Below are 22,629 nucleotides of genomic sequence, written 5' to 3'. Positions count from 1 at the left end.
ATATTTCAAAAAATTAAGAAAGAGTACAAGTGATTGCATGCAGGTTTGAGATGCTTTTGACAATCTCATTTTGAAAAAGAAACGTGAATTCAGAAACAATGTGTAGAACGCAATCTGCAAACAAGGGTGTTTACCTGAATTCACATAAACTGAAAGTGTTACTTCCTTTATCCATATACCACCATGCTTCTGCTACCAAAAGATTCTTGAGGATCACAACTCCCCTTGGGAATTTTTTGTTAAAGTCTTTCCATCTAACCAACTGCCCTGAGAGTATTCTTTATTTTAATAATGTACACTTCCAGGGAAGATTATAACCAGTTATGTTAAGTGGTAACTACTGGCATCTCCACCTGCTTTGGTACTCAGCAAATTCTCTAATAGCAGCAGATGCATCATTCACACAGCTAGAACATGACCGGAGGCCAGTTGCACACAAACTAAGAAGCTGTACATCAGCTAAGCAGTGATCCTTTGAACCTCAGCATGTACCTGTCCAGCATTGATAGGGCACTTAGAGGAACAAAAGCTAATGCTACCGCTTTGATTATGCGGCTACCAGTAAAAGAAAAGGCTTCAGAGGTGTTAAAGACTACACTGACCCTGCCGTGGCTGAAATCCCAGCATTGCCAGCTGATTTAAGCAAAGGAAGAATGAACAACAAAAATGAGACTTGCCACAGTTACTCAGTGCTGCTAAAATGGTACAGAGCAATCAACTCTAAACACATCAGAAATTTCATATATCTGACACTGTAGGTGCAACATGCAATAACAACTTCCCTAAAATCAAGGAACAATGTGAATGCAATCACGTGCAAAATAAGCCTAAATAGGCAAATGCATGTTTAAATAGAGAGCTGCTTCGAAGACATAGTAAAAACTATGATGACCAGATGTGGCGGGTTGACCAAGCCTTTCTTTCCCAACAACTTTCCTCTCCTCAGCAGGGAGAAAATGAAGTAGAAAAAAACTCGTGCGTCAAGATAAAGACACTTCAATAAAGCCAAAGCAAAGACCATGCATGAAAGCAAAGAAACCCAAAAGATTTATTCTCTACTTCTCATCAGCAAGCAATGTCCAGCCACTTCCTGGGAAGCAGAGCTTCAATACCCATAGGAGTTGCACCAGAAGACTAGCATCATAATAATGAATGCTCCCTGCCCCCCGTCTCTTCTCTCTCAGCTTTTATTGCTCAGCATGATGTCATATGGTAGGGAATACCCCTTTGGTCAGTTTGGGTCAGCTGTTCTGGCTGTGTCCCTTCCCAAGATCTTGCCCATGCCCAGGCTGGTGGTGAGGGGGGAATGCTGGAGACACAGCCTTGGTGCTGTGCCAGCACTGCTCAGCAGCAGCCAAAACACTGGTGTGTGATCAACACCTTTCCAGCTACCAATACAAAGCACGGCACTGTGAGGGCTGCTATGGGGAAAATTATTTCAGCCAGATCCAATACACCAGCACCATTGACAAACATCCGACAGACCCTGGCATTAAGTGCCAAGAGATTTATTTTACATGGAAGGACACACACACACTGTTGTAGCTAACATGACAACATCCCTGGGCATATCAACTTGGTGTTGCTTTGCACAAGCTTGGCACGTACCATCCAGAAACTAAACTCACGATTTGCAAGATGTGGGATGCCCAGCTGGTCTCTCTTCAGATGGGAAGGTTTCAAGTCAACCATAAAACTGCCCCAGCATCTAGAGAAGAGTTTTTTTCCAACAGTGTACTAAGTTCCCGTTATACCTGTAGCACTACGGAAGTAGATGTAGCAGTGGGCATGGTCTGTGTAAAAATCAGTCATTTAAACACTTCTGGTATATAACCTATTTACCTACCCCCACAAAACTTGCAAAGATAATACAGTTGCCTCCAAATACGATGCACAGTGTAAACTTAAATGGTCCAACTTGAATAATTCTGGAGACGTGATATTCAAGGCATGAAGATATCTGGAAACTGGTAGAAATCAGCACATTCTGTCTAAGGGGAACAGCACAAGGACTTCTTCAGACAAATCAGGTCCCTCTTCGCTATTTCCTCAACAAAACAAGCAAAGATTATCTGTGAATGCTCTGTGAAGAAATACACCTTGCCCTTTCAAGGACTACCCTTGAAAATTCAAAAGAAATACGGTACTGGAAAAACTGTAATTCTTCCTTGAAGATTTAAGATTATGTTCAGAAATACTTAAATGAAGAAGACGTAAGGAAATAGCTATTTACACTGTCTAAGGATTTTAAACTAATTTTGAACTATTTAATTGTGAATTACTGTTATATGTTCATGCCTTTGTGAAGGTTTTATATAACATTTATAAAAAAGAAAGGTAAGCAGAGAGTGACTATAGAGTTTTTGGCACTCTGCAATTACATAGAAAGCAATTCTGACATGAAGGTATTAAGCAGTAATGGAAGAAAACCTTCAGTAAGGAGGTTTCTCAGCTGCAGCTCATAACATGGCTCTCGTTACACCATCACACCTCATCTCTGCATTGGCTTTAAACTGCAAGTTCATTGCACAACTAGAAACACTGCAAATGCATCTGTGAATGCTGCTGACAGATCCACCACCCTGGAGCCCCCGCAGCATGCATGAGCATGCTTGCTCCGCCACATTTCCTCAGTATCTGTTTCCTTCACGTTTCTTGTATGTAACTCCACTAACCAGTCAGCCATCAGAGACCTGTTTTCTCATTAATACCATTCTGACAAGAGGGTTGATTGACAGACACTTTTCTTTTCCTATGTAATAAGAACTTTTTGCCATTTCCTGTGCTAGGCCTTCACTACATTCTTGTCTGATGTTTTTATTTTGATTGGCTGCAGTTACCATGCCATCTAACACTGCCAGTTCCTTCACATATTAATTTTTTTTAAAGCTCTTTAGTTTAATTCCCAAAATTTAGAGGATCCCTTATAACTCGTCCTCTGATGATAATCATAAAATTCTACTTACATTAATAATGTCCTTAGAAAACCTACCATGCTTTCTTGTCTCCCTTTAACTCTGATAGAATCAACAGCTTTTGTACAAGATTCTCTTAAAGTGCTTGTGAAGCCTTTTAAAATGGATGTAAGTTATTTTTGTGCCTTCTTTAGTGAAGATGAACAACTAACAAACCCTTCAGCTTCTGTGCAGCACATTCTTTAGCCAACCAAGCATTACTTCATGCAAGCTTCATTGTCCAGACCTCACAGCACAGAAACGAGCAGACTGCCCCCAGCATTCAGACCAGATGGAGATAAAATCAACCCCTGATCCACAGTCTCTCATTAGGTCCATAGACTAAGGAGTTCACTGAAGACTAATAAATCCATGGTTATTATCAACAAGGTTCAATATCTACTGAAATCAGCATTATCACAGGGGAATTTGGAGGGATCCACAACTAACCCTGAAAACAACTCAAACTGAAAATCTTCAAGAGTGCTATCTGTTGGATTTCTTATTGTCATTATTTATGCTTATTCCAGTTAGCAAATCATACTAACAGGACCAAAAAAAAAACCCAAAAAAAAAAACCCCAAAAAAACAAAACCATACAACAAAACCCCCAACAATCACAGAGTGAATCATGCTTATGACCAGACAAAGATGGGCACCAGGAACCTAAGCACAGCTATGGATATAGCTTCATTCTTCAAGGTCCCCACTCAAAAATTAGCCGGAGTTGAAGCAGTTTCTCTTTTCATTCTCTCTCCTTTGCTCCTGTTCCTCACCCAAAACCTCCAGATGAGAGCTGCTTAAGTCAACACTGGCAACACTACCGCTGAATCTGTATCTGTGGTCTCTTCCCAAGTCCAAAGCATCCAAAACCATCTCCTAACAATTCAGCCACCTTGCGGTAGGAGGTGCCTGTGGTCCTGTTGGAAAACTTACTTAGGTGCCTATGCCTTCCTTACTGCACAGACCAGAGACCATGAACATCTTGCCTGAAGAGAGTGACATGACACTACTCTCCCACCTAGCCCATTTATGCCCAAAATAACACGTCCCAGCTCCTTCAGTCTCCTCTAAGCACACTGTAAGCATAAGGTTAACAAAAACCCGCCATTCCTTTCCAAAATGTGGTGGGGAGATGCCTCTCTCTTGCAGACTGGCTTCTTACAGGAGTGCTCACGCCGAAGGAACAGACTTCCCTGGACTGTTTAGGCTTTCCCTTTTTTGTTTTCTAAAATCAAAGTGGTATTAACACCGGAAACTGTCTTGGGAGCTGCGGACACAGTCATGGATGTTCAGTGGCCCCACTTCCAAATTGCTGTGTTAGTGACAAGGGCACCTTTCCAGCAGATGAGAGAGGCAGTGGGTTGAAGCAGTGCAATGAGCTGCATGTGGATCTCCCGCTTCCCAGGTAAGTGCTCCCAGCCAGTAGATTATTACATGACAGCTGGGTAGCAGCAGTCCATTTTTCAAAGAGAACTGCAGAAAACTTTTTTCAGAGCCAGTCTTCAAAGTCTCCATGCCTGAAGGACCATTGGGCACCCACATTCAAGGCAAGGTTCCAGCATCTGGAACTCAAGTTCCTGTAAGCACTTGGCACCAAAGGTGGTGAATTTATCTACTCCCACATCCAGCAGAGGGAATCCCAGCACATCTCCCTCACAGGCATTTTCCAGATGGCTGCTGTGGCCATCACACTTTGCTGGCTGTGGCAAGTCGCTTTCTTCAGCGCTTAGCTCTCCTCCGTTTGCTCCATACAGCACATAAACATTGTGGATTCTTGGTCTGGAGCCAGGTATCTAACTTGCAGCACCATGAAACTGTTTATTCACCTCCATGTTTCATTCACATGCTTTATTCTTGGACTAGATGATCTTTCAAGGTCCCTTCGAACCCAAACTATTCTATGATTCAGTGTAGAAGAAAACCAATGTAAAACCTGAAACACCCCACCATCTGCCTCACTGCTCTGTTCTGGCCTCCAGGACACCCTATGGACCTCCTAATCAATTTTCTGATACAGTTTTGAGGAAGCAGCATCCAAACAGTGACAGCAGCTAAAGATCCTTGGATCCTAATAAAAGAGGGTCCACTGATGAAGAACTTGAGCAGACCAACTTCCATTCTCTTCTTGCCAACAGACATCTTATACAACTATAGGCAAATCACCCAGAACTGGATTTTTCTGAAGGGACACTTCAATGCATGAGATGAGACCTTGCTGGATTTCCAAAACCACCTCTTTCTAAAGCTTCAGGCTCCTACTAGGTTGTTTTCCACTTGACTGAAGAGTTTACCTAGCTCTTAAAATCCAGCCATACTCCCTTGCAGCTTTCAATCCCAAATATATAAAATTGAGCACATTTAGCATTGGCAGAAGCACTTAATAAAGCATTTTTAGATCTCCCCCTTGTACAGGTGTTTTCTTGGCTAGAAACATCAGAAGGCTTTAAGCATTCTACTGACATCTCTTGAGGGATCCCACTTTCGCAGCCCACGAACAGGACGCCCGGCAGCTCAGGTGCAAACCAGAAGGAAGCACTCGAATTTTAAGCTGCTGTACCAACCAGTAACCTGAGGGGCTTTCCCTACAGCTGATGTCTTACAAGCCCTGTCCCTGCCTCCTTCACTAGACTCGTTTCCCAAATTACATCCCAACACTCATCAAGGGAAAGGAAAACAGCAAGACCCTGGCCACACGGCCTTACGGGAAACGTGGTTCAGCTGTGAAGTCCAGCCAGCAGCAAAATGCAATGCAAAGCACAAGCTACACTTCCCATGAGATACCATGAGAATATTTTTGGCTAAACTCTTCTGGTTTTCAGCCAAAAATACTTTGACAACAGAACTAAAACTACCCCGGAAAACTGACACTTTTCTTTAAAAAGCTATTTTGCCAAAAGCCTTCCCACTTTAAATCGATTCTGGTTCAAGAGTTTTTGGAACGGCCCTAAAGATGGCTAAAGAAGAGCTTTAGAAACAATGTAGAATCACTCAAAAGTAATCAGAAAAAACGGCCTTCAACGTAATGTACAATTTGTAAATTACACTGTAGATTTCTGCCGCTTCCACAGTGCAGTTCTCTGCTGGCTCTAGGACTACACCATGTTTGAATACCATTTTGACTATGGATTTAAGTTGTATATTCTCTTTCATGTATTAATTAAAACAATAACTTCACTTTAACAGATACATCTAAGAATTTTCTGAAAGACAGTCCAAACACTTAAAAGAAATACTTGTTAAGTCTTGTCTACAATATTTGCATACCTTATTTATGCTGCAACAGTAGCATAATAAAATTTTTTATATATGTCTAGCAATTCATCACAGATTAAAAGATCCCAATACCACCGTTATAAGCAACACCTTTAAATCAGTGGGGGTTTTATATCCTCTGATCACTATAATGCCTCAGATATTCATGAACACATAAACAATGTAACACAAAAGATCTCAGCTACAGAGAGGAAAACATGGGACAATAGGTTTTTTTACATTTGCTAAATTTTTAAAAACTTTAAATACCCAAGGATCAAAGTTGCAGTATTTCCAGTCCAGAGGCTCTTTCTATTTCACTATATGGCAAGTGAAATTAGGTATTTCAGCTGTCCGCAGTGGTTTGATTTTGCTAGAAAATTATCCCCCTCCTTAATCTCACTGCCTACATTGAGCACATATGTATGTATGCACAGAGGTCAGAATGGATACTCACAAGTCCCTTTATGAATCCTATTTTTCATACCTCATGACTGAAAAGGTGGCATGTGGCCTTCTGGTTACCGAAGTACAGCTTACTCTCATATTCCAGCTCATTTAGACCAAGATTTTATATCTTTACAGGCCCTTAATTTTCATCAAGCATTCCTGTACACTACAACTTCCAAGTTGATTTGGTTTTCACTGAGTTTGCTCTTCATTACCCAGTGGTGTAAATCCAGCCCTTACTGGATCTTCTGTCATCTGCTTCACTTCTGCAACGTCAGTCTTCACTCCCTGCTTTGCAGCTGTATTAAAAGTTCACTTTTTAAAGTAGAAAACAGCCAGCTGCTTAGGAATAAAAGTAGAAGGATGGAGAAAAGCACTTAACATTTCCAAAACTAAACTGATATTGACTCTCTGTTACCAAGAATTACAAACCATTAGTGAACTGCCCTGAGTTTCAACTGTAGGAAAAGTTATATATCATATAGTTTTGTCCTTCCCTGCTCAAAGGAAAACAAGCTCTTCCAATGGCAAATTTGTATTTTTTATGTTGTTTTAAACGATTTTTTGTATGTTTTAAACGCTCAATCTCCCCCACACCCCCAAACAGGAATTCAGTGATCTAACCCACATGGGTACTTCTCAACAGAAAGGTCCAACGTTATCTGAAAGAATCTAGCGAGCTCTTATTTCCCTTACCTTCCCCTACTACTTGGGGATCATCAATCATATTCTGTCACTTACAGGGCAGCCCCCTAACAAACATCCAGGCTTTTTCCTCTACATGCTTCCAAAGAGTGAAAATATAAAAGTCTCTTACCTTATGGTTGCTGAGAAAACGGGAACTGCAGAATGCTCTGTGCCTGCAGGGACACTGCACAGATGAACCTCATTGCTGCTGTTTACAGAAGTCTGACAGTTTTTAATTTGAAAAGAGGTTGTCTTTTGCTTTTCGACAGTTCAACAAATCAGACAAAACAGTTGCAAGTGTTATCTGTAAACAGCTTCCTGTTTGAAATAGATCAGCTGTCCTACAGGACAATAATTAGGAAAGAAGTGTGGGAAAGCTGAAGAGGTCCATGATGTAAGCTTTTTATTTTGGGAATGTACTTTTTTGGGAATGCACTCTTACTCTCCCCTCCTCCTCTCTAGCAGAGAACCCCTTTTTAACCATTTACATCTATCCAGCTCTAAGCCATGCATGCACACTGTCCCAGCACAGCGCTTTCCTTGCTTTGCTTCAGTGGATATGAAAACACATGAAATGCAGCACCAAATCTTAATGTGGATAATTAACACACTCTCCCCTTACTGAAATTCTCTCCATTCTTGCAGTTGGCTGTAGCATTCTTGACTTGAGTAAAACACGCAACGGTTTCAGAGCTGAGTCTCAACACTCCTCAACACTGTAAATGCCAAGTTACCCACATGGCATACTTCTTCACAAAATTTTGGAGTTTGAGTTTTTGGGTTTGGGTTGTATTTTTTAAACATTTTTTGATAACGCTTTCTATGTCAATGTGAAGGGGGGAAAAAGGAGACAGAAATCCTTCATGATAGCTTCCAAATAGCTGTACAATTCTGGTTTTCATCTTAAAGAGCTAGACTAGTTTGAGCCCTGGGTAAACCACAGTACTCCAGGTATCTTCAGATAGGAAAAAGACAGAGTCAGCCGATTGTGGGAGGTGGTATTTTGAGAACACCTCCCTCTGTTACAGCAGTTTATACTTCAACAGATAGTAACAGCTTCACTCTCGACTTCCAGGGCAAATACAGAGTACCACTTATGACTATACCAATTAATACCCTCTAATGAATACCTGCTATATTTGTAAGGCTGTAGCTCTGTTAAGCTTCAACAAAGAAGGTACCGGAATCACCTGCCCCCACCCCTGCTCGTGTCACTGTTCCCCTCTCCCAGTTTCTCCAGTTATGGTTTGAGGAATCATGCTGTAAGCCAAGTGCTCTGCAGGACAAAAGCCTGGGTAACTCCCACTACGTGACTTCTTACTGGAAGACTAGGATGGCAGCTGGAGCACTAGTGGGAGGTTCCTTTCCATCTTCCACAGTCCCAAGACCAGAAAAGTATCAGAACACCAAAAAGGTTTTAGACTGAGGCACTAGAGAAAGCTGTAATAGGACCACATGGGTGTTCACCTCCTTACCACCCTTCTGATCCACTCTTGTGGGAGGTAGGTCCACTCCATGGAGAATTTCATGCTGGGGTGGGGGGTGTGTGTGTGTTTGCAATGGAAGCTGATGACACGCAGTAACTATGCACTCTTTTCCTGCATTGCTTATGTTATGTCCTCTCCCGCAGCAAACCTCTCCCTGGCACCAAGGTGTGCAGCCTCCACCCCCACCACAGCTCTGCACACGCTGAGCAGCTTTGCTGGCAACGACAGCAAAACCAGGGATTGCAGATAGCACAGCACTGCAGAGGCAGTGGTGCTGCATACTCAGGACTCCGTGTGGGCTACCTTCACAAAGGCAGACCTTTCCTAAATCCTCCTGTTTCCGTGTTGGGCTGGAACCCAGCTACCCTCCTCCATTGCTATAACAGCCTGTAATTTAACATACACCAAATGGTCACAAAATTTAAGAACTGATGATCACTTCAGTAAAAAAAAAGACAAAGTGGTGGAACATGAACATAAGGACCCCACAACTCCAATTTAAAGTTCAGTTTTACGCACACAAGCCCCGTTATTCAGTGGGAGCAGAAGGCAATTAGCAGGATTGGGCCCTTGCAGCACTCTGTTGACAGCAACTTGCCAAGAGAAATGTTTGATGTAAAGAATGCAGCAAAGTGACTGCAGTCCAAGCCTTTGAAGATCATATTACGATGGCACAGGCAACGGCCATTTACATATATATCTACTCTCCCTGTAAACACAAGCAAATAACTTGGAGGCCAGCACCAGAAATCAAGGGAAAAACAGAGGCATTTCAGGGAAAGCTAGTAGAAAAGGTAGGATTAAATGCTGGGGAAGCAGAAGTGAAAAACAGACATAAATAACCAGAGTTCAAAACAAAGGGCAAACACTATAAATGCAGTGAAAATGCTTTCTGTAGGAAAGGGGAAAATAAGCAAGTATCTGGTTTCCTTTCAGCTATGAGAGAGAAAAGGGGGCAGACCACTTACAGAAAGGCATAAGCATCCTCGCCCACCCAGAAAGCCAACTGGAAGCTGTGTAGCTGCATTGGTGCATCATCTAAATCGGGCTGCTATGTGCAAACGGGGGTACTGATGCATGCACTACACAGGAGCAGCTTAAGCCATCACAACAGATGTTGGCTATTAAGCTAAAGTTTTTCCTCATGTTAATATTCCTGTCTGAGAAACTGTAGCACTTCAAGAGGTGATTCACTAGTCTTTCAGCCACCCTTGTCAGATGGAGAGGGACAGCCTTCAGAGGCTAGGGTATACAGCAAGACACACCAGCTAGACCAGCCACCTCAGCTTGACACACAACCCAACATCCACCCAGCTTTTAGCTCAGGTTAAACACCATGTTGACACAACTATAGGTAAAAGTCTTGGATTGAAACCAACCAAAACCACATAGACAAAAACCAATTGATTTTAAAAGGACAAGAACAAGTCTTCTGTTAGAAAAAGAAAAAAATGTTTATGCATTTTAGGAGCCTTCAGGCAAATTTTTCTCCTCTTTCCATAATCAGTTGGCATTATCTTTGTGTCTGCTAAGAGGATTAAACATAATACCTATTTAAATTAAACACAATGGCTATTTTAAAATGTTGTTATGACAAGATGACAAGGCCCTAATTCTCCCCTTGGTTTCGTAAAACACGCAATGGTATCAGCAACATTCCCAATCAGATTTTCCCAGAGAATGAAAACTGCCAATACCCAAACTCCTTAGTAAATCAGTATGTGAGCTCAACTGCTGGAGCTCAGCTTGGCGTAGACCATCACAAATGCTGTTCCAGCTCCCGAGAGCAAGGGCTGCCTTGCTAAGGAGCCCTCAGGGGGCCTCCCAAGGCAAAGTCCTGAAAGAGACAAGGAGATTCAGCAGACTCACAACTCCTCCAGGGTACAGATTTGCACACCAGCACTGCGAGTGCATCCCCTCCTCTGTCCTGAGGCAACGTAAGGATGTGTCCCATTCCCTTTGGCAACACCTAACAGTAATTGTTTAGCCAAGAAAATAGGAAACAATTTTATTAAGCAAGATACTCCTGCCAAAAAACAGGCTGTAGGGCTGCCCCTGTGGAGATACCCATCTGAACCCCATTCCCTTAGCGCAGCTCCAGAGGGCAGGCAGCACCACTGCACTCCACAGGCAAGGAGACACCAGAAACTATCCTTCACCACCTCTTCTGGGCAATACACAAGATGTATGGTGGGCAAGGTCAGTGCAGAAACAGCAACATGGGTTTAACTTTGCAGTTGTGTAAAATCTGGCCTTCAGCTTCATTAGTTGTGTTGCACTAACGGGTTTTTGTATAAAATTTCTAAGCAGCCTTTGCTGCCGCAGCAGCACTTTTTCCTGTTACTCCCCATCTCTGAAATTGGAATCATCTTTTCAGTGCCTGGCTTTAATTCTATCTTTGCTGCTCCAGGGACAGATCAAAACTGAGCCAGACATGTCAGCACAATATCCAATAATGAAAAGCATTAGCTATTAATCATTTAGCAACATCTAGCAGTGACTGCTTGTTGCTAAGCTTAAGAATAATTTTCCTAAAAAAAAAAAAACAACAGTAACTGGAGGGTAGAGGAGGGTATACCTGAACTTGCAGACCGTAACAAATCCAACAAACTTTCTCCTCTTGATCACAAGACATAAATAAGATCCTTTACACGCAGCTCTCTGCAGGGAACAGAGCACTAGTATAAAGAGATGCTCCTGTCACTTCTTTCTTTTGCTCTCGGCAGAACACAGGCTGCTCACACGAGCGCCCGGCAGGCAGGCAGCAAGAGGCACCGCGAGGCCACTGCCTTACAGAGGGGTCAGCCATCGGCACTGATCAATGCTGCACAGGCCCCCAAGCAGGACAGGAGAACACTCCCTCAGCCTAACCACAAGCCTTCTTTTTACGAGACTTCATGACTTTCTGTAATCAGTATCTTTTTTTCTGTCACTGATACACCTCTGGAGACCTAGAAAGCACATCCCACAAAGAGGAAAAGGTCTAGCTTCTCGGCACTGCTCTGGCTTTTAGGTATAACAAGAGAATCAAACTCGGGCCTCCCACTTGGAAAATTCAGGAAAAAAAAGGCATAGGAAATAGATTATTTCAGCCCACAATGCAGGAATGACAGGATTTCCTTCTAACGCTGTTTGGTGCAAGGATTGCTACATTAAAACTTACACTCAAGAAAGGTTAATCAGACATGATGTTATCATTCATCGGATTATCGTATTAATACGAGACAGGTCAAGCACTTACCACCCAAAACTTCAAGCAAGTTCTGCCACACTAGAATTGTGACACATCTACACACCCTTTCAAAGGAAAATCAACAGGCAGCAGCCTTCCTCACAGACCAAAGTATTTGAAGACATTTGTGAAAGGGTTCATATGGAATAAACAATGAAAGCTCTAATATCGGGTGTAAATCCCAAGAGCACCTAACAGATGTAAAGCTCCTGCTCCTCGTTTTGGGCTACTACAGGAAAGAATCGCTCTTTTTATACTCTTCAGTACCTGGTTGTCTCTTCACATCGACACCACCCATGTACTACTACTGCGCAGGGTCTTGGTACAGAATGCCCCAGCACTTCTGCACACAGACCAGCTGATAAAACTCCTGAGGAATCGCGCGTTCAAGAGTTCAACTGCGCCAGCACATGAAAGGTATAGGAAAAGTCTAGCAGCATCTCATATGGAGTCTGTTTAGGTTAAGGTAGCATTTGACACTAGTATTCCAGCAGCCTCATTAGCACTTGACCAGATGGCATCAACTGACTTTCCAGATTGCAGGCATACACTTGATATGCTTGTCGAGGGACAGAGGGAGTTGGCTGACTATCACTGACACTAACACACAAGGGAGCCTGTGAATAAAGGTAAACTAGGACTAAAGTATTTTGCAAAGCACACAGACTGGTATTTTTATGCCACAAAAAATTCACCTTTACTTGCAGCTTAGTTGATGCAAGAACCACAAATGGCTTTGACAGCATTATCCTTTCACTCAAAGAATTTGCTTGTGGGGCCAACACGGGCCTTTGCATTTCATATAGTTCAAAGGGCTTGCAACAAGAGCCAAGAAAAATCTATAGCCAGCTGGCAATGCCTGGGAACATTTGCAATCTTTACATTCAGTTTACTAGATTTCTCCTCCCCCGCTTACCCCCTCCCAGTGCTTCAAAATAGAAACACTACTGACATTTTTATTACTATGAAGAGATCAAACCTGAGTTGTATTCACCACGAAACAGGAAATGCCATCTACTGAAGCCTGCTGTCTGAACATCACCTCTTCTTGCAGAGGTTACACAGCCCCAGCAGACTCGCCAACCTCTAACTAAAGGCAGTTAAGTCTCCCAATACTCCTCAGACTGCTTCTTCCAATGCACACCAGCAAATATCAGTTTGCACAGGCTACCATCTGGTATTGTTGCAGCAGGAAGCTTAGTAACATGTCTGACTTGAGACTAGAATTAATTTGGGCAGACTTGGTGGGGTGGGGTTTCCGACCTGAGTAATACCCATTTCGACAATGACAACTTGAATTCTAAAGTTCTGGTACTCCTGCTGTAAGATGTTTTGTGATTACTCTCCACACAAGCTGCCAGGGTTCGGGTTATTACATACCTATAAGTCCCCTCACCTGATTCTAAGGGAAGCTGATGAAGTCACTTCTGCTGAATCATCCAATACGAACAATAAATAGTGAAGGAGTTAAGCGAGGAATAAAGTTATACTCCAGAGACAGAAGCTCGAAAGGAGAGACAAGAAGGCCTTAAGGTAATCCAACTTCTTCAAAGATACAGCCTGCTTTTTTGTGCAAACATTTCAAGCCTCGTCAGCAAGTAGCAGGAAATTAACTACTAATTGCGACGCAGCACGTGTTGTCCTTGTTCTCTTTGCATTCTCTGCACAAAAAGGAACAGCATACAGCTATCCATCCTGTCCTACTAAAGTGAAGTTACGGCATGACTTAAGCGCCTTCAAAAAGCAATGCAGAACTTGTTTTAAACTTTTAGTTCTTCAGTTGTGAAGAAGAAAGGTATCAAATGGGAAGCACCCAAAACCACAGTAAATGGGAGAAGGAAATAAAAGGTACAACCCTCAACAAGTGGCACTTGTCCTCCATCTACTGCCAGGTAGGAAGATGCAAGTTATTAAAATCCCCTGGAACACAGGCTGTTACCTACTTAGCTCTTCACCTAATAGACTGTCTCCATAATCAGGTGTCTTTTACTGTATTAAGCACTTGCTCCTAAGTAACAGAACAGCCTGTTCAGCACAGTGAAGTACTAAATTTATATAAACTGCTCAGAACATTTACAGGCCCAACTCCATGCTCTCCCCCGAGCCAGAAAAATCGTTACTTGCTGGAAGTGTTTCTAAACAGATATGCAAGTCAAAAACGTAGTGTTTGTAAGACACTATCCCGCAGCCTTCAACTGCTGTGACACAGCTAGTTCTTCCTCACCTCTCCATATACTGCCAAGTGTGTACCAAACTATGTTAAAACATTATTTAAAACCCAAATGTTCCAGCAGTCATTGTTTTACCCTGGTGTATCTATCCCTGCCTTCAGCTATTAGCCATGAAATACAGACATACATACTGCTAATATATGGAGATACAAAAATCCGTGATTTCTGAAAGCAAGATCAATACCTAGAAAACTGTAGTTATTGTCCAGCAAGACAGTCAAGCTCTCAGAAATGAAAATGTTTCCTCATGTCACTCTGATAAAGGTGAGAAGCTATAGGACCTGCTTTTAGGTAAGAACTGGTACATAATTTTGCCACGTAAAGAGCAAGAAGCTTATCTCAAATTCAAACTATACCTCCTCCAACATACTTCCCAAAAATTCAAACCCCTTTTTCAGATGTCATTGCTTCACGTTTCAGAGGTCACATCACCTGCTAAGTAGACTTCTTCCAGTGTCAGGAACACGTAGGTCTCCAGCTGGTATTCTTGTGTGCAAAACTCAGGAGTTCCACTGCTCTACAGTAATTCTCCATATCCTCCCCAAAAGGTGACTCTCAATATACTTCAGATTATTTTTCAGTGCCAACTCTTTTTGCAGACTCTGGACTTTTGTTGCAACTGTGACAAGAACAACCTCCTAAGAGTACTACCTTTAAAACACTGGTGACTTAATAGTTTGATATACAAGTGTCACTCATCCAGATAGTAGAGAAGTCCCATGAACCAGTTAATCCCCATCTACATTTACGGAATTCAAAATGTAAATGAAATTACTCTGTTATATGAACAGTTGTTTATTGAGCCATTTTTTGCACTTTACAGCTGGAATTCTGGAAATTCAAACACCACATCTTTGCCTGTGAGCTTCTTGTAGACACCAGAAAATGTTTCCACCTGTGAAGACAAACAATCTTGTTTATACATGCTGTGTAAGGAAGTAAAATCTATGTTAACATACTTTAGGTACTACACTATTTCCCACTGTGCCTTCACTCTGAAGTGCAACTATGAGGTTGATTGTTTCCTTCTAGATTATGGTAGCTGAGTATTTACATAGAAGACATGTTTCTGGAGAATATTTGGAACCTCCTTGATTTGCAACCATAGGAGACCTAGAGAGCTGAGCAGACCTAAACATGTCCCCACAGAAAAAAAAGCAAAGTGATAGGGGACTACAGGCTGTACACCAAGCACATCTGTTGAAGGTCAAAATTAAATGCTTCACTTAAAAAACCAAAAACCAAACCACACACACACAAAAAAAAAAAATCCCCAAACAAAAAAACCCCAACAAAACACTGTTCCCATGAGGGAACCAAGATAGCTACTTTACAATCCAGGGGTTTTGGCAAGGTGAACTAGAGCTTAGTTCAAAACAGTCTTGCCCCACCTGCAGCATCATACTCCAAATACAAACAGAAGCCTCTCCATTGCCACAAGCCAAAAGGCAGTCTTTTGCTGGATCACTAAAACGACCTCTTAGCTATGTCAGAATGCCACTCCACCCTTCACGAGAAAGTAGTTTCCCATTTACCTTGTGTTCAACATTGTTCTGTTGTGCTTTGTCCAAATGGACTTTTATGAGCCTGCTGCCATCCAGTTTTACGCGGATTCTCTTGCCCACGATTTCACTTGGGAAGACCAAGTCTTCAAGAATGGCATCGTGCACTGCAGTAAGCGTACGGCTGAAATGCCACATTTGTGTCATTAAAACATGTCCTCTTGCAAAATTTTCCAGTTTGCTAAGGCTTAAACCTTCCACAGCATGCTTTATCTGAAAATTCAGTGGTGTTTTGGGGTTTTTTAATGCTGCAGTGTAACAATACACTTCTTCACAGGTCATGCAAAAATAAAAGCTAAATAAGTGTAGAAACTTAATGATTTCATGAGGGGAAGAAGTCAGTAGCATGGTTTCTGACCTTTTAGATCATGTTGCTTTGCAGCAACAGCCCTGAAATTCTCCTTTTATTTCCACACATTTAAGGAAGAACTCATTTAAATCAGAACCCAGTTGTCCCATCTGCAATTCTGCCAGAGACCCTCACTGGAAGAGCTTCAATATGCAAGTATCTTCAACTACACAGTATGTTCATAGGACACCCAGTTTTGAAAACACTGTTTCTTCATCTGCCTAAACCCAAGAGACTTAGAACACCGATGCAGCACAGGAAAAAGTCTAGCTGGTGAGTTCAGTCCATGCTTAGAAGACTGTTTAATGTCTACATTTGTGTTCCAAACTGTCCAGAAGTGAGCCAATATGAGAAAAATGAATCCAGGTTATTTTGTGCATAAGTCTAGATGACCAGTAAAATTTCCAGCTTCCCGATCTGCAGTTTCAAGGCAGTATTGCTAGTAACTAAGACCTGTGCCTACAGCAGCATTTCAAACTTGCAAAGATCGGGATAGCTAAGGCAGATCAACATCAATCGCATTTCTACGCTTTGCAACATACGTATCAGTTTTACAACACTACTAGCCTGATATAGGCTCAGGCTGAGAAAGGGACAGTCCTGCACACTCTCCTTCTCTTGTGCTGAAAGTGACAACAGGCTAATTACATACACAGATGCCAACATCTCTAGCCACTGTACAACACTAGTTTCAATAGAACACAAAGTCATCCAGACGCAGGACTTCAGCTAGATGAGTACTATGAAACAGCACTTTTAAAATCCATGCCTGAAAATTTCAAAATACAGTAACAGATGACACAGGTATAATACTGGGGCTGGAAGAGGTTACAGGAACATGCCACATGTCATACAGAAGACAAACTTAAGACACGGACTACATAATGATACAGTAAAATAAAGAACAGTATAGAAGAGGCACTGACATCCACATAGACATAACAGTGTTGTATGTTTATCAATAAAGAGACTAGATAAGAGCAGGGAGGCAATTTAACACAAATAACTGTTAAATTCATACCCCAGAGGGATGACCCATACCAACACCCTGCCTCAGCCACTCTCCCTCACTGCATCCCTTCAGTGTGCCAGCCCTGCCCTCTGTACAGCCCGACATGTGATGTCGATGTGGCTCTTCCTACTTCAAAACACCAATTCCTGTCTGCCCACTCTGGTAACAGAGACAGCAGGTCGGGGTGTCTTAAGCCAGTATTGCTTACTAAAAACTGGCTACAGCTGTAGCTGGAAACACAAATGGAGCTCTAAGAAATGCAACACAGTGCTCAAAGAGAAGCTTTTTACTGCACTTTAGCAGTAAAACAGCAGATACTATTTCAAGCAGTAAGAGAAAGGATGAGACCACCACTTGAATGACTTCTGAAAAAACTCAACTAAACATGTGACTAAACTACCAACTTACAGAAGGCAGCTGTCATACTGCATTAGTATTATTTACTTACCTCCTGGGACGCTTTTGCTTGTTTTTTGTGCGACTTTTTCTTGTTGGCTTGGGCAGAATCCTCCTCTGTTATGGGGGGGAAAAAAAAAAAAAAAAATCAAACAAAACCCACCATTTCTCAGTATCTAGTGTTTACAATCAACACAAGAAACAAAAAACACACCAAAACAAAACGAACCCAAAAAACACAACACATGCACTGCCTCACACACACTAGAAACAGACATATGAAACACCAAAAAGGGAGACTTAGATATGCCCAAAGCTACACCAGCATTACAACTTGATATTACTTGCAGAGGCTGAAGTACTGGCATTGTTTTATTTCTGTTCTACTGATCCTGTATTCAGTACACTGAAATAAAAAGATCTGTATTTCACCTCCCCCTTCCCCCATGAATACAACCAGGATACTTTACTGGGTCATATTAGCAACCTGAATACACTTCTTCAGGAGCAGAAACCACAAAGAATTTTAGATTATTTGTTAGACTGAACCTCTGGTGCAAAGCAGAGCAGGTAAGCTATCTTGGTCCCACAGACAACTAGGTGACATCTGAGCTTGTTTGAATAATGAGACTTACTACACAATCCAAATCAAACCATGGCTTAAATATAATGTGTTCCAAAAGCAGCATCTAAAGGTACTTATACCAGCTTGGACCAGTAAAACTTATTTTCTACATCCCTATCTGCAAGGGCACATGTTTTAAAACACTGAGGTTTAGATGCAGCTGTAACCACCTGCAGTATCTTCTACCAACACATCACAGATTCTCCACGACTGTATTCATGATGGGGTTACTGTAATCCAAACTGGGTCAAGGTATATTCAAAAGGAACATTTTGCCTACAGCAGAAGAAACGTACACATTCCTTTCTAAAACATGGATTACTAAACCAACAGGGAATTCTCAATTCTCACTTTAAGTGAGCTAGCCTTCTTGGCCACATAAGATTCAGGGTAAGGTGCTCTGGCTCATGAAATTACGTTATGAAGAATTTTCACTAAAAATAGTTTCAGTCTAACAACTACTAACTGTCCACTCTATAGACAATCTCCCGAGTCCGTCTACCCCTTAGTACTGCCCAGAGAGCCCTCTATCACTTTTTCATGGCTTAGCTCCTTCCATAAATTCAGAACCTGAGTCAGGTTCTTCCTTCCTCTCCTATTAACTTGAATTTTAAGTGCTTAGATTATGTAAGTGTAGTAAAGGTCCTATTAATATTTGCTCCCTTTCACTTTCTTACTCGTGCAGAAGTTTGAGAAGCAACGCCTGAAAGGCCAGAACAAAAAGGTTATATCCTCCTCCAAAAAGCTTCAATTTCACCAAGTTTCCATAGCCTCAACTGCTACCTGAAATCATTTTAGCCTACATCCATAGAAGGACATTCATTGCACTTCCTGCTGTTACAAAAATATGCGTTGTATCAGTTACCTTGAACAGACAAGAGCAGCAGTGCAGCACTGAACAGGTTACCCAGAGAGGCTGTGAAATCTCCATCCTTAAAGTGTTTTCAAGGCTCAGCCAGACAAAACCATGGCTGACCCAATGTTATGTTGGTACCAGTCCTGCTTCATGCACGAGGCTGGACTAAACAACCTCCAGGGATCCCTTCAAGTCAACATTTTTACAATTCTATGTGTTTTACCTGAGCAATGAACACCACATGCTTTCCACTGAATTTCTTCTCCAGCTCACGGACTAGCCGCACCTGAATCTTCTGGAACGATTTCAGCTGAGGAACTGGTACGAAGATAATGATGGCTTTTCTGCCACCACCCACTTCAATTTCCTGAAACAGAAGCAGAAAGTAAACGTTATCTGTGGGTTGAGAAGTAATGTTTGGTTTGCTCATGAACCCTCTGAACACAGATATTTGATAATCTTGCTTACAACTTGGGGCTGGGGTGCATCAGAGAGCAGTACCTGTTTTAATGCATTTAAGACTGAGCATCGAAAACAAAAACCTCTGTCAGAGCACTTGTTTTACTGTAAAGGAGGGACTGGGCAATAAAACCCACCACTCCCTTCAGAGCCCTAGCCTCTGAATAGCAAAGCTCATTCTTTCTGCAGGACAGAACTCAGATGCTAGAATTCTAATTATACTGAATGCTTATCATCACATCTGCAGTGGTACTTACATGCTGATACAGTTTCAAAAATTATTTGCTTCTAATGCAGACTCTAGGTAAAGTTTACAGTAATAAATATCTTATTTTTGAGCTACTACATGAAAATCCTCTCTGTCCACCACTTGCCAAGGCCTGCATCACTACTCCTGTCATTTCCTTCACCTCCAAATGCCAGCAGGTTTATGTCACACCAAAATGGATTACTTTTGCCCCAGTTTGTTCCCCCAACAGTTGATCAAAACAGAAGAAGTTTGTATAGGCTTACAGCGTGCTTCTCCCACAAACTTCACTGCAGAGACATCCTCATTCTCCAACAGAATGGAAAGCTGAATTGCTTTTCACCAGCCATGTTCCCAAATAAGCTAACTCAGATGCCCACAGGGTATTTCTCACAATGAAAACCAAGTAACTAACTAAACAACAAAGCTATCTTAAAAAGCTCCTCATTGAGGACTGTAAGCCTTGCTGTACTTCAGCAACAAAGCAGTTATTCTGAAGGCCCCTGAACTCATACATCAAGCTGACTTCTGCATTCCCAGATTCTTTAACTCTTAATCAGTCATGCATGTGTGCCTGTATTGGTGGGCCCGGGCAAGAATCAAAGAGCAAGCTACTTAAGTTTTTGATTGCAGCAACCAGTTTCAGAAGTTCCATCCAGTCTCCAAGGCTGACAAATTCCAACACTAACACTCTTCTTCCTTTTCTTCCTTAAGGTTTCAGTTGCCTTTACAAACCAGAAGTTTACAAACAGGCTAACCTACACGATCAAGTCAGTCTACTACCTCAACCCACCTCCTATCTATTGCTTGGTAGGTAAAAGAGGATTTACAACTGATTTTTACAGGGTATTGTAGCTTGCACTCCTGACAAAGATTCTGCAATGCCTACAGTTCCAGCTAATAGCCACAAACACTTGAGGTCAGTTTCAGACCTCAAGCCCAGTTTGCAGAAACAGAAAATAGAACCAGCATTTTTAAAAACATTTAAAATTACAAACTGCTATTGGAGTTTTTACAATGACTTTTCAGACCAGCTCCTAAAAAAAAAAAAGCCACTATTATAAAATCCTACATGTTAAGAGCAAATACTAGAAGATACACCACAACAGTGTATAAAAAATAATCACAGGCTGTTAAGAAAACGCTAAGTTCACCACTGACCTAGCATCAACATTCCCAAGAAGTAAACACACAGAGCAAGTCACCAGGCAATTCTCTGCAGAGGTCTAGCCTACCTTAGCTGCTGTGATGTTCAACTCCCGCAGCTGAGCCTTTAAGTCAGAGTTCATTTCCAACTCCAGTAGCGCCTAGAAAGGTGAAAATGCACATAAACCATTACATACAGATCAATTCATAAAAGTCTTTGAGGCCACAGTCTGTCCACAGTGCCACAAAGCAGCTATATACTTTTTACCGCTGTCACTATCAAAGACATAACTTCCCCTAGTGTCACACTGACAGATGCAACAAGTTCAACTGGTGGGAACACAGGCTGACTGCCCCAGTTCCTAAGTAAAACTAGGAAAGAGTACACATTTAGACAGCATCACGCTGATCTTTTAAGCTCTAGACAACTGTCACAACACTGTCTCCACAAGCCGCATTCGGTTACCAAACAGCAGAAGGAAAAGGCACGTACCTGGGATATACCAGACTCAAACTCATCTGGCTTCTCGCCATTAGGCTTCACAATCTTTGCGCTAGAGCTGAACATGGCCTTTCTGCAACGCAAAAGAACATCTCGGTTGTCAGCAGGAACGTGTCTTCTGCTACAAACACTGCAAGACTCGGCAACCCGGCTACTCGACCACACGCCTCAAAGCGAAGCCGGAGCGCGCCCCGCGGGCCCCAGCAGGTCCCGCCAGGGGATGCCGGCCACCGTACGGGAAAACCGCCCCGGGGAGCCAGAGGCCTGCCCACCCGGGCGCCCCGCCTGTGCGCTGGGGACCGGCGGCCAGGCCCCGGCCGCACCAGGAAGGTTGCCCGGGCGCCCACAGGGCCCCACGTGCCGCCGGGCGGCCCTGCCCGGCCCGCGGAGCGCCGCGCCCGGCCCCGGCCCCCTCCTGCCGGCGGGCGGCCTGCCGCCCCACCACAGCGGCCTCCCCCGGGGAGCCGCCAGGGGAGAGTGAGGGGAGAAGCCCGCCAGCTCCCCTCCCCCAGCTCCAGGCGCCCCGGCGACCATCGGGCCTCGGGCAGGCGGTAATCGGGGGCATCCCCACCGCGGGGCCGCCGCGGGGAGCACTGCTCGGCGCCCAGCTCCGTATCGCGGCGGCGGCGGCGGGGGAAAGGCGGCCGGGGCACCCACCTCTCTCAGCACCGGCCTAGGAAAAGGGAGAGCTCTCGCGAGCGCGCCTCAGATCGCGGCCCGGGAAGGCGCTCGCCCCGCCCACCCGGGTGAAGCCACACCCGGAAGAAGGGCAGAACGGAGCCCCGCGTGCGCCGCGAGCCGGCGGCGACTTCCGCCGGAGCGAAGCCCGCACGGGCGCGCAGAGTCCTGGCGCGGCGCCCGCGGATGACGCCACCACCAGCTGCTGGGCGCCGCGCCTGGCGGGGCAGGAGGCGCAGTGCGGCACATGCGCAGCGCCAGTGGCGGGGGGGCGGGCGGGACTGCCTTGGCCCACCGGCTGTGCACGGCTGTGGCACTTGGGCTGCCTTCCCGCCTCCCTCCCTCTGCCAGGGGCTCGCCCTGTGACGCCGAGAGGAGAGGGAGAAGGAGGAGGCCGCGCCGCTCCGCCCCTGGCTGTTGTGCCAAGTCTTCACCGTCATTTGCATCTCCGTGGGCGCGGGCGGCGTGAGGCGGCCCCCTCCGCCCCGCTCGCCTCAGTGG

At 43.7% G+C, this 22,629-nt stretch overlaps 2 protein-coding genes across 4 annotated transcripts in view; both read right to left on the bottom strand.

Moving 5' to 3' along the window:
- Nucleotides 1–7,692, bottom strand: part of COLEC11 (collectin subfamily member 11) — a 41,675-nt gene extending 33,983 nt beyond the window's left edge. Inside the window, exon 1 of one of the 3 annotated variants that reach the window (XM_027800989.2) lies at nt 7,477–7,692. The gene's annotated coding sequence lies outside the window, so the exon portion shown is untranslated. Of the gene's footprint in view, nt 1–6,696; nt 6,881–7,476 lie in introns of those variants that run through there. The other 2 variants (XM_005436150.3, XM_055714595.1) reach the window with 2 other exon arrangements.
- A 7,383-nt stretch (nt 7,693–15,075) lies between these two features.
- RPS7 (ribosomal protein S7) lies at nt 15,076–22,236 on the bottom strand. Its single transcript, XM_055714322.1, has 7 exons — nt 22,108–22,236; nt 21,442–21,523; nt 21,038–21,109; nt 19,320–19,463; nt 17,668–17,732; nt 15,832–15,982; nt 15,076–15,191 (listed from the first exon to the last, which is right to left on the bottom strand). The coding sequence occupies exons 2-7, from the start codon at nt 21,514–21,516 to the stop codon at nt 15,114–15,116; spliced, it is 585 nt and encodes a 194-aa protein (XP_055570297.1). The 5' UTR covers nt 21,517–21,523; nt 22,108–22,236; the 3' UTR covers nt 15,076–15,113.
- Nucleotides 22,237–22,629: the final 393 nt, after the last annotated feature.

The sequence above is a fragment of the Falco cherrug genome, chromosome 6 (genome assembly GCF_023634085.1).
Source record: "Falco cherrug isolate bFalChe1 chromosome 6, bFalChe1.pri, whole genome shotgun sequence".
Taxonomy (NCBI): Eukaryota; Metazoa; Chordata; class Aves; order Falconiformes; family Falconidae; genus Falco; species Falco cherrug.
Note: the sequence above shows the minus strand (reverse complement) of the source record. Positions and strands in the feature narration are given on the sequence as shown.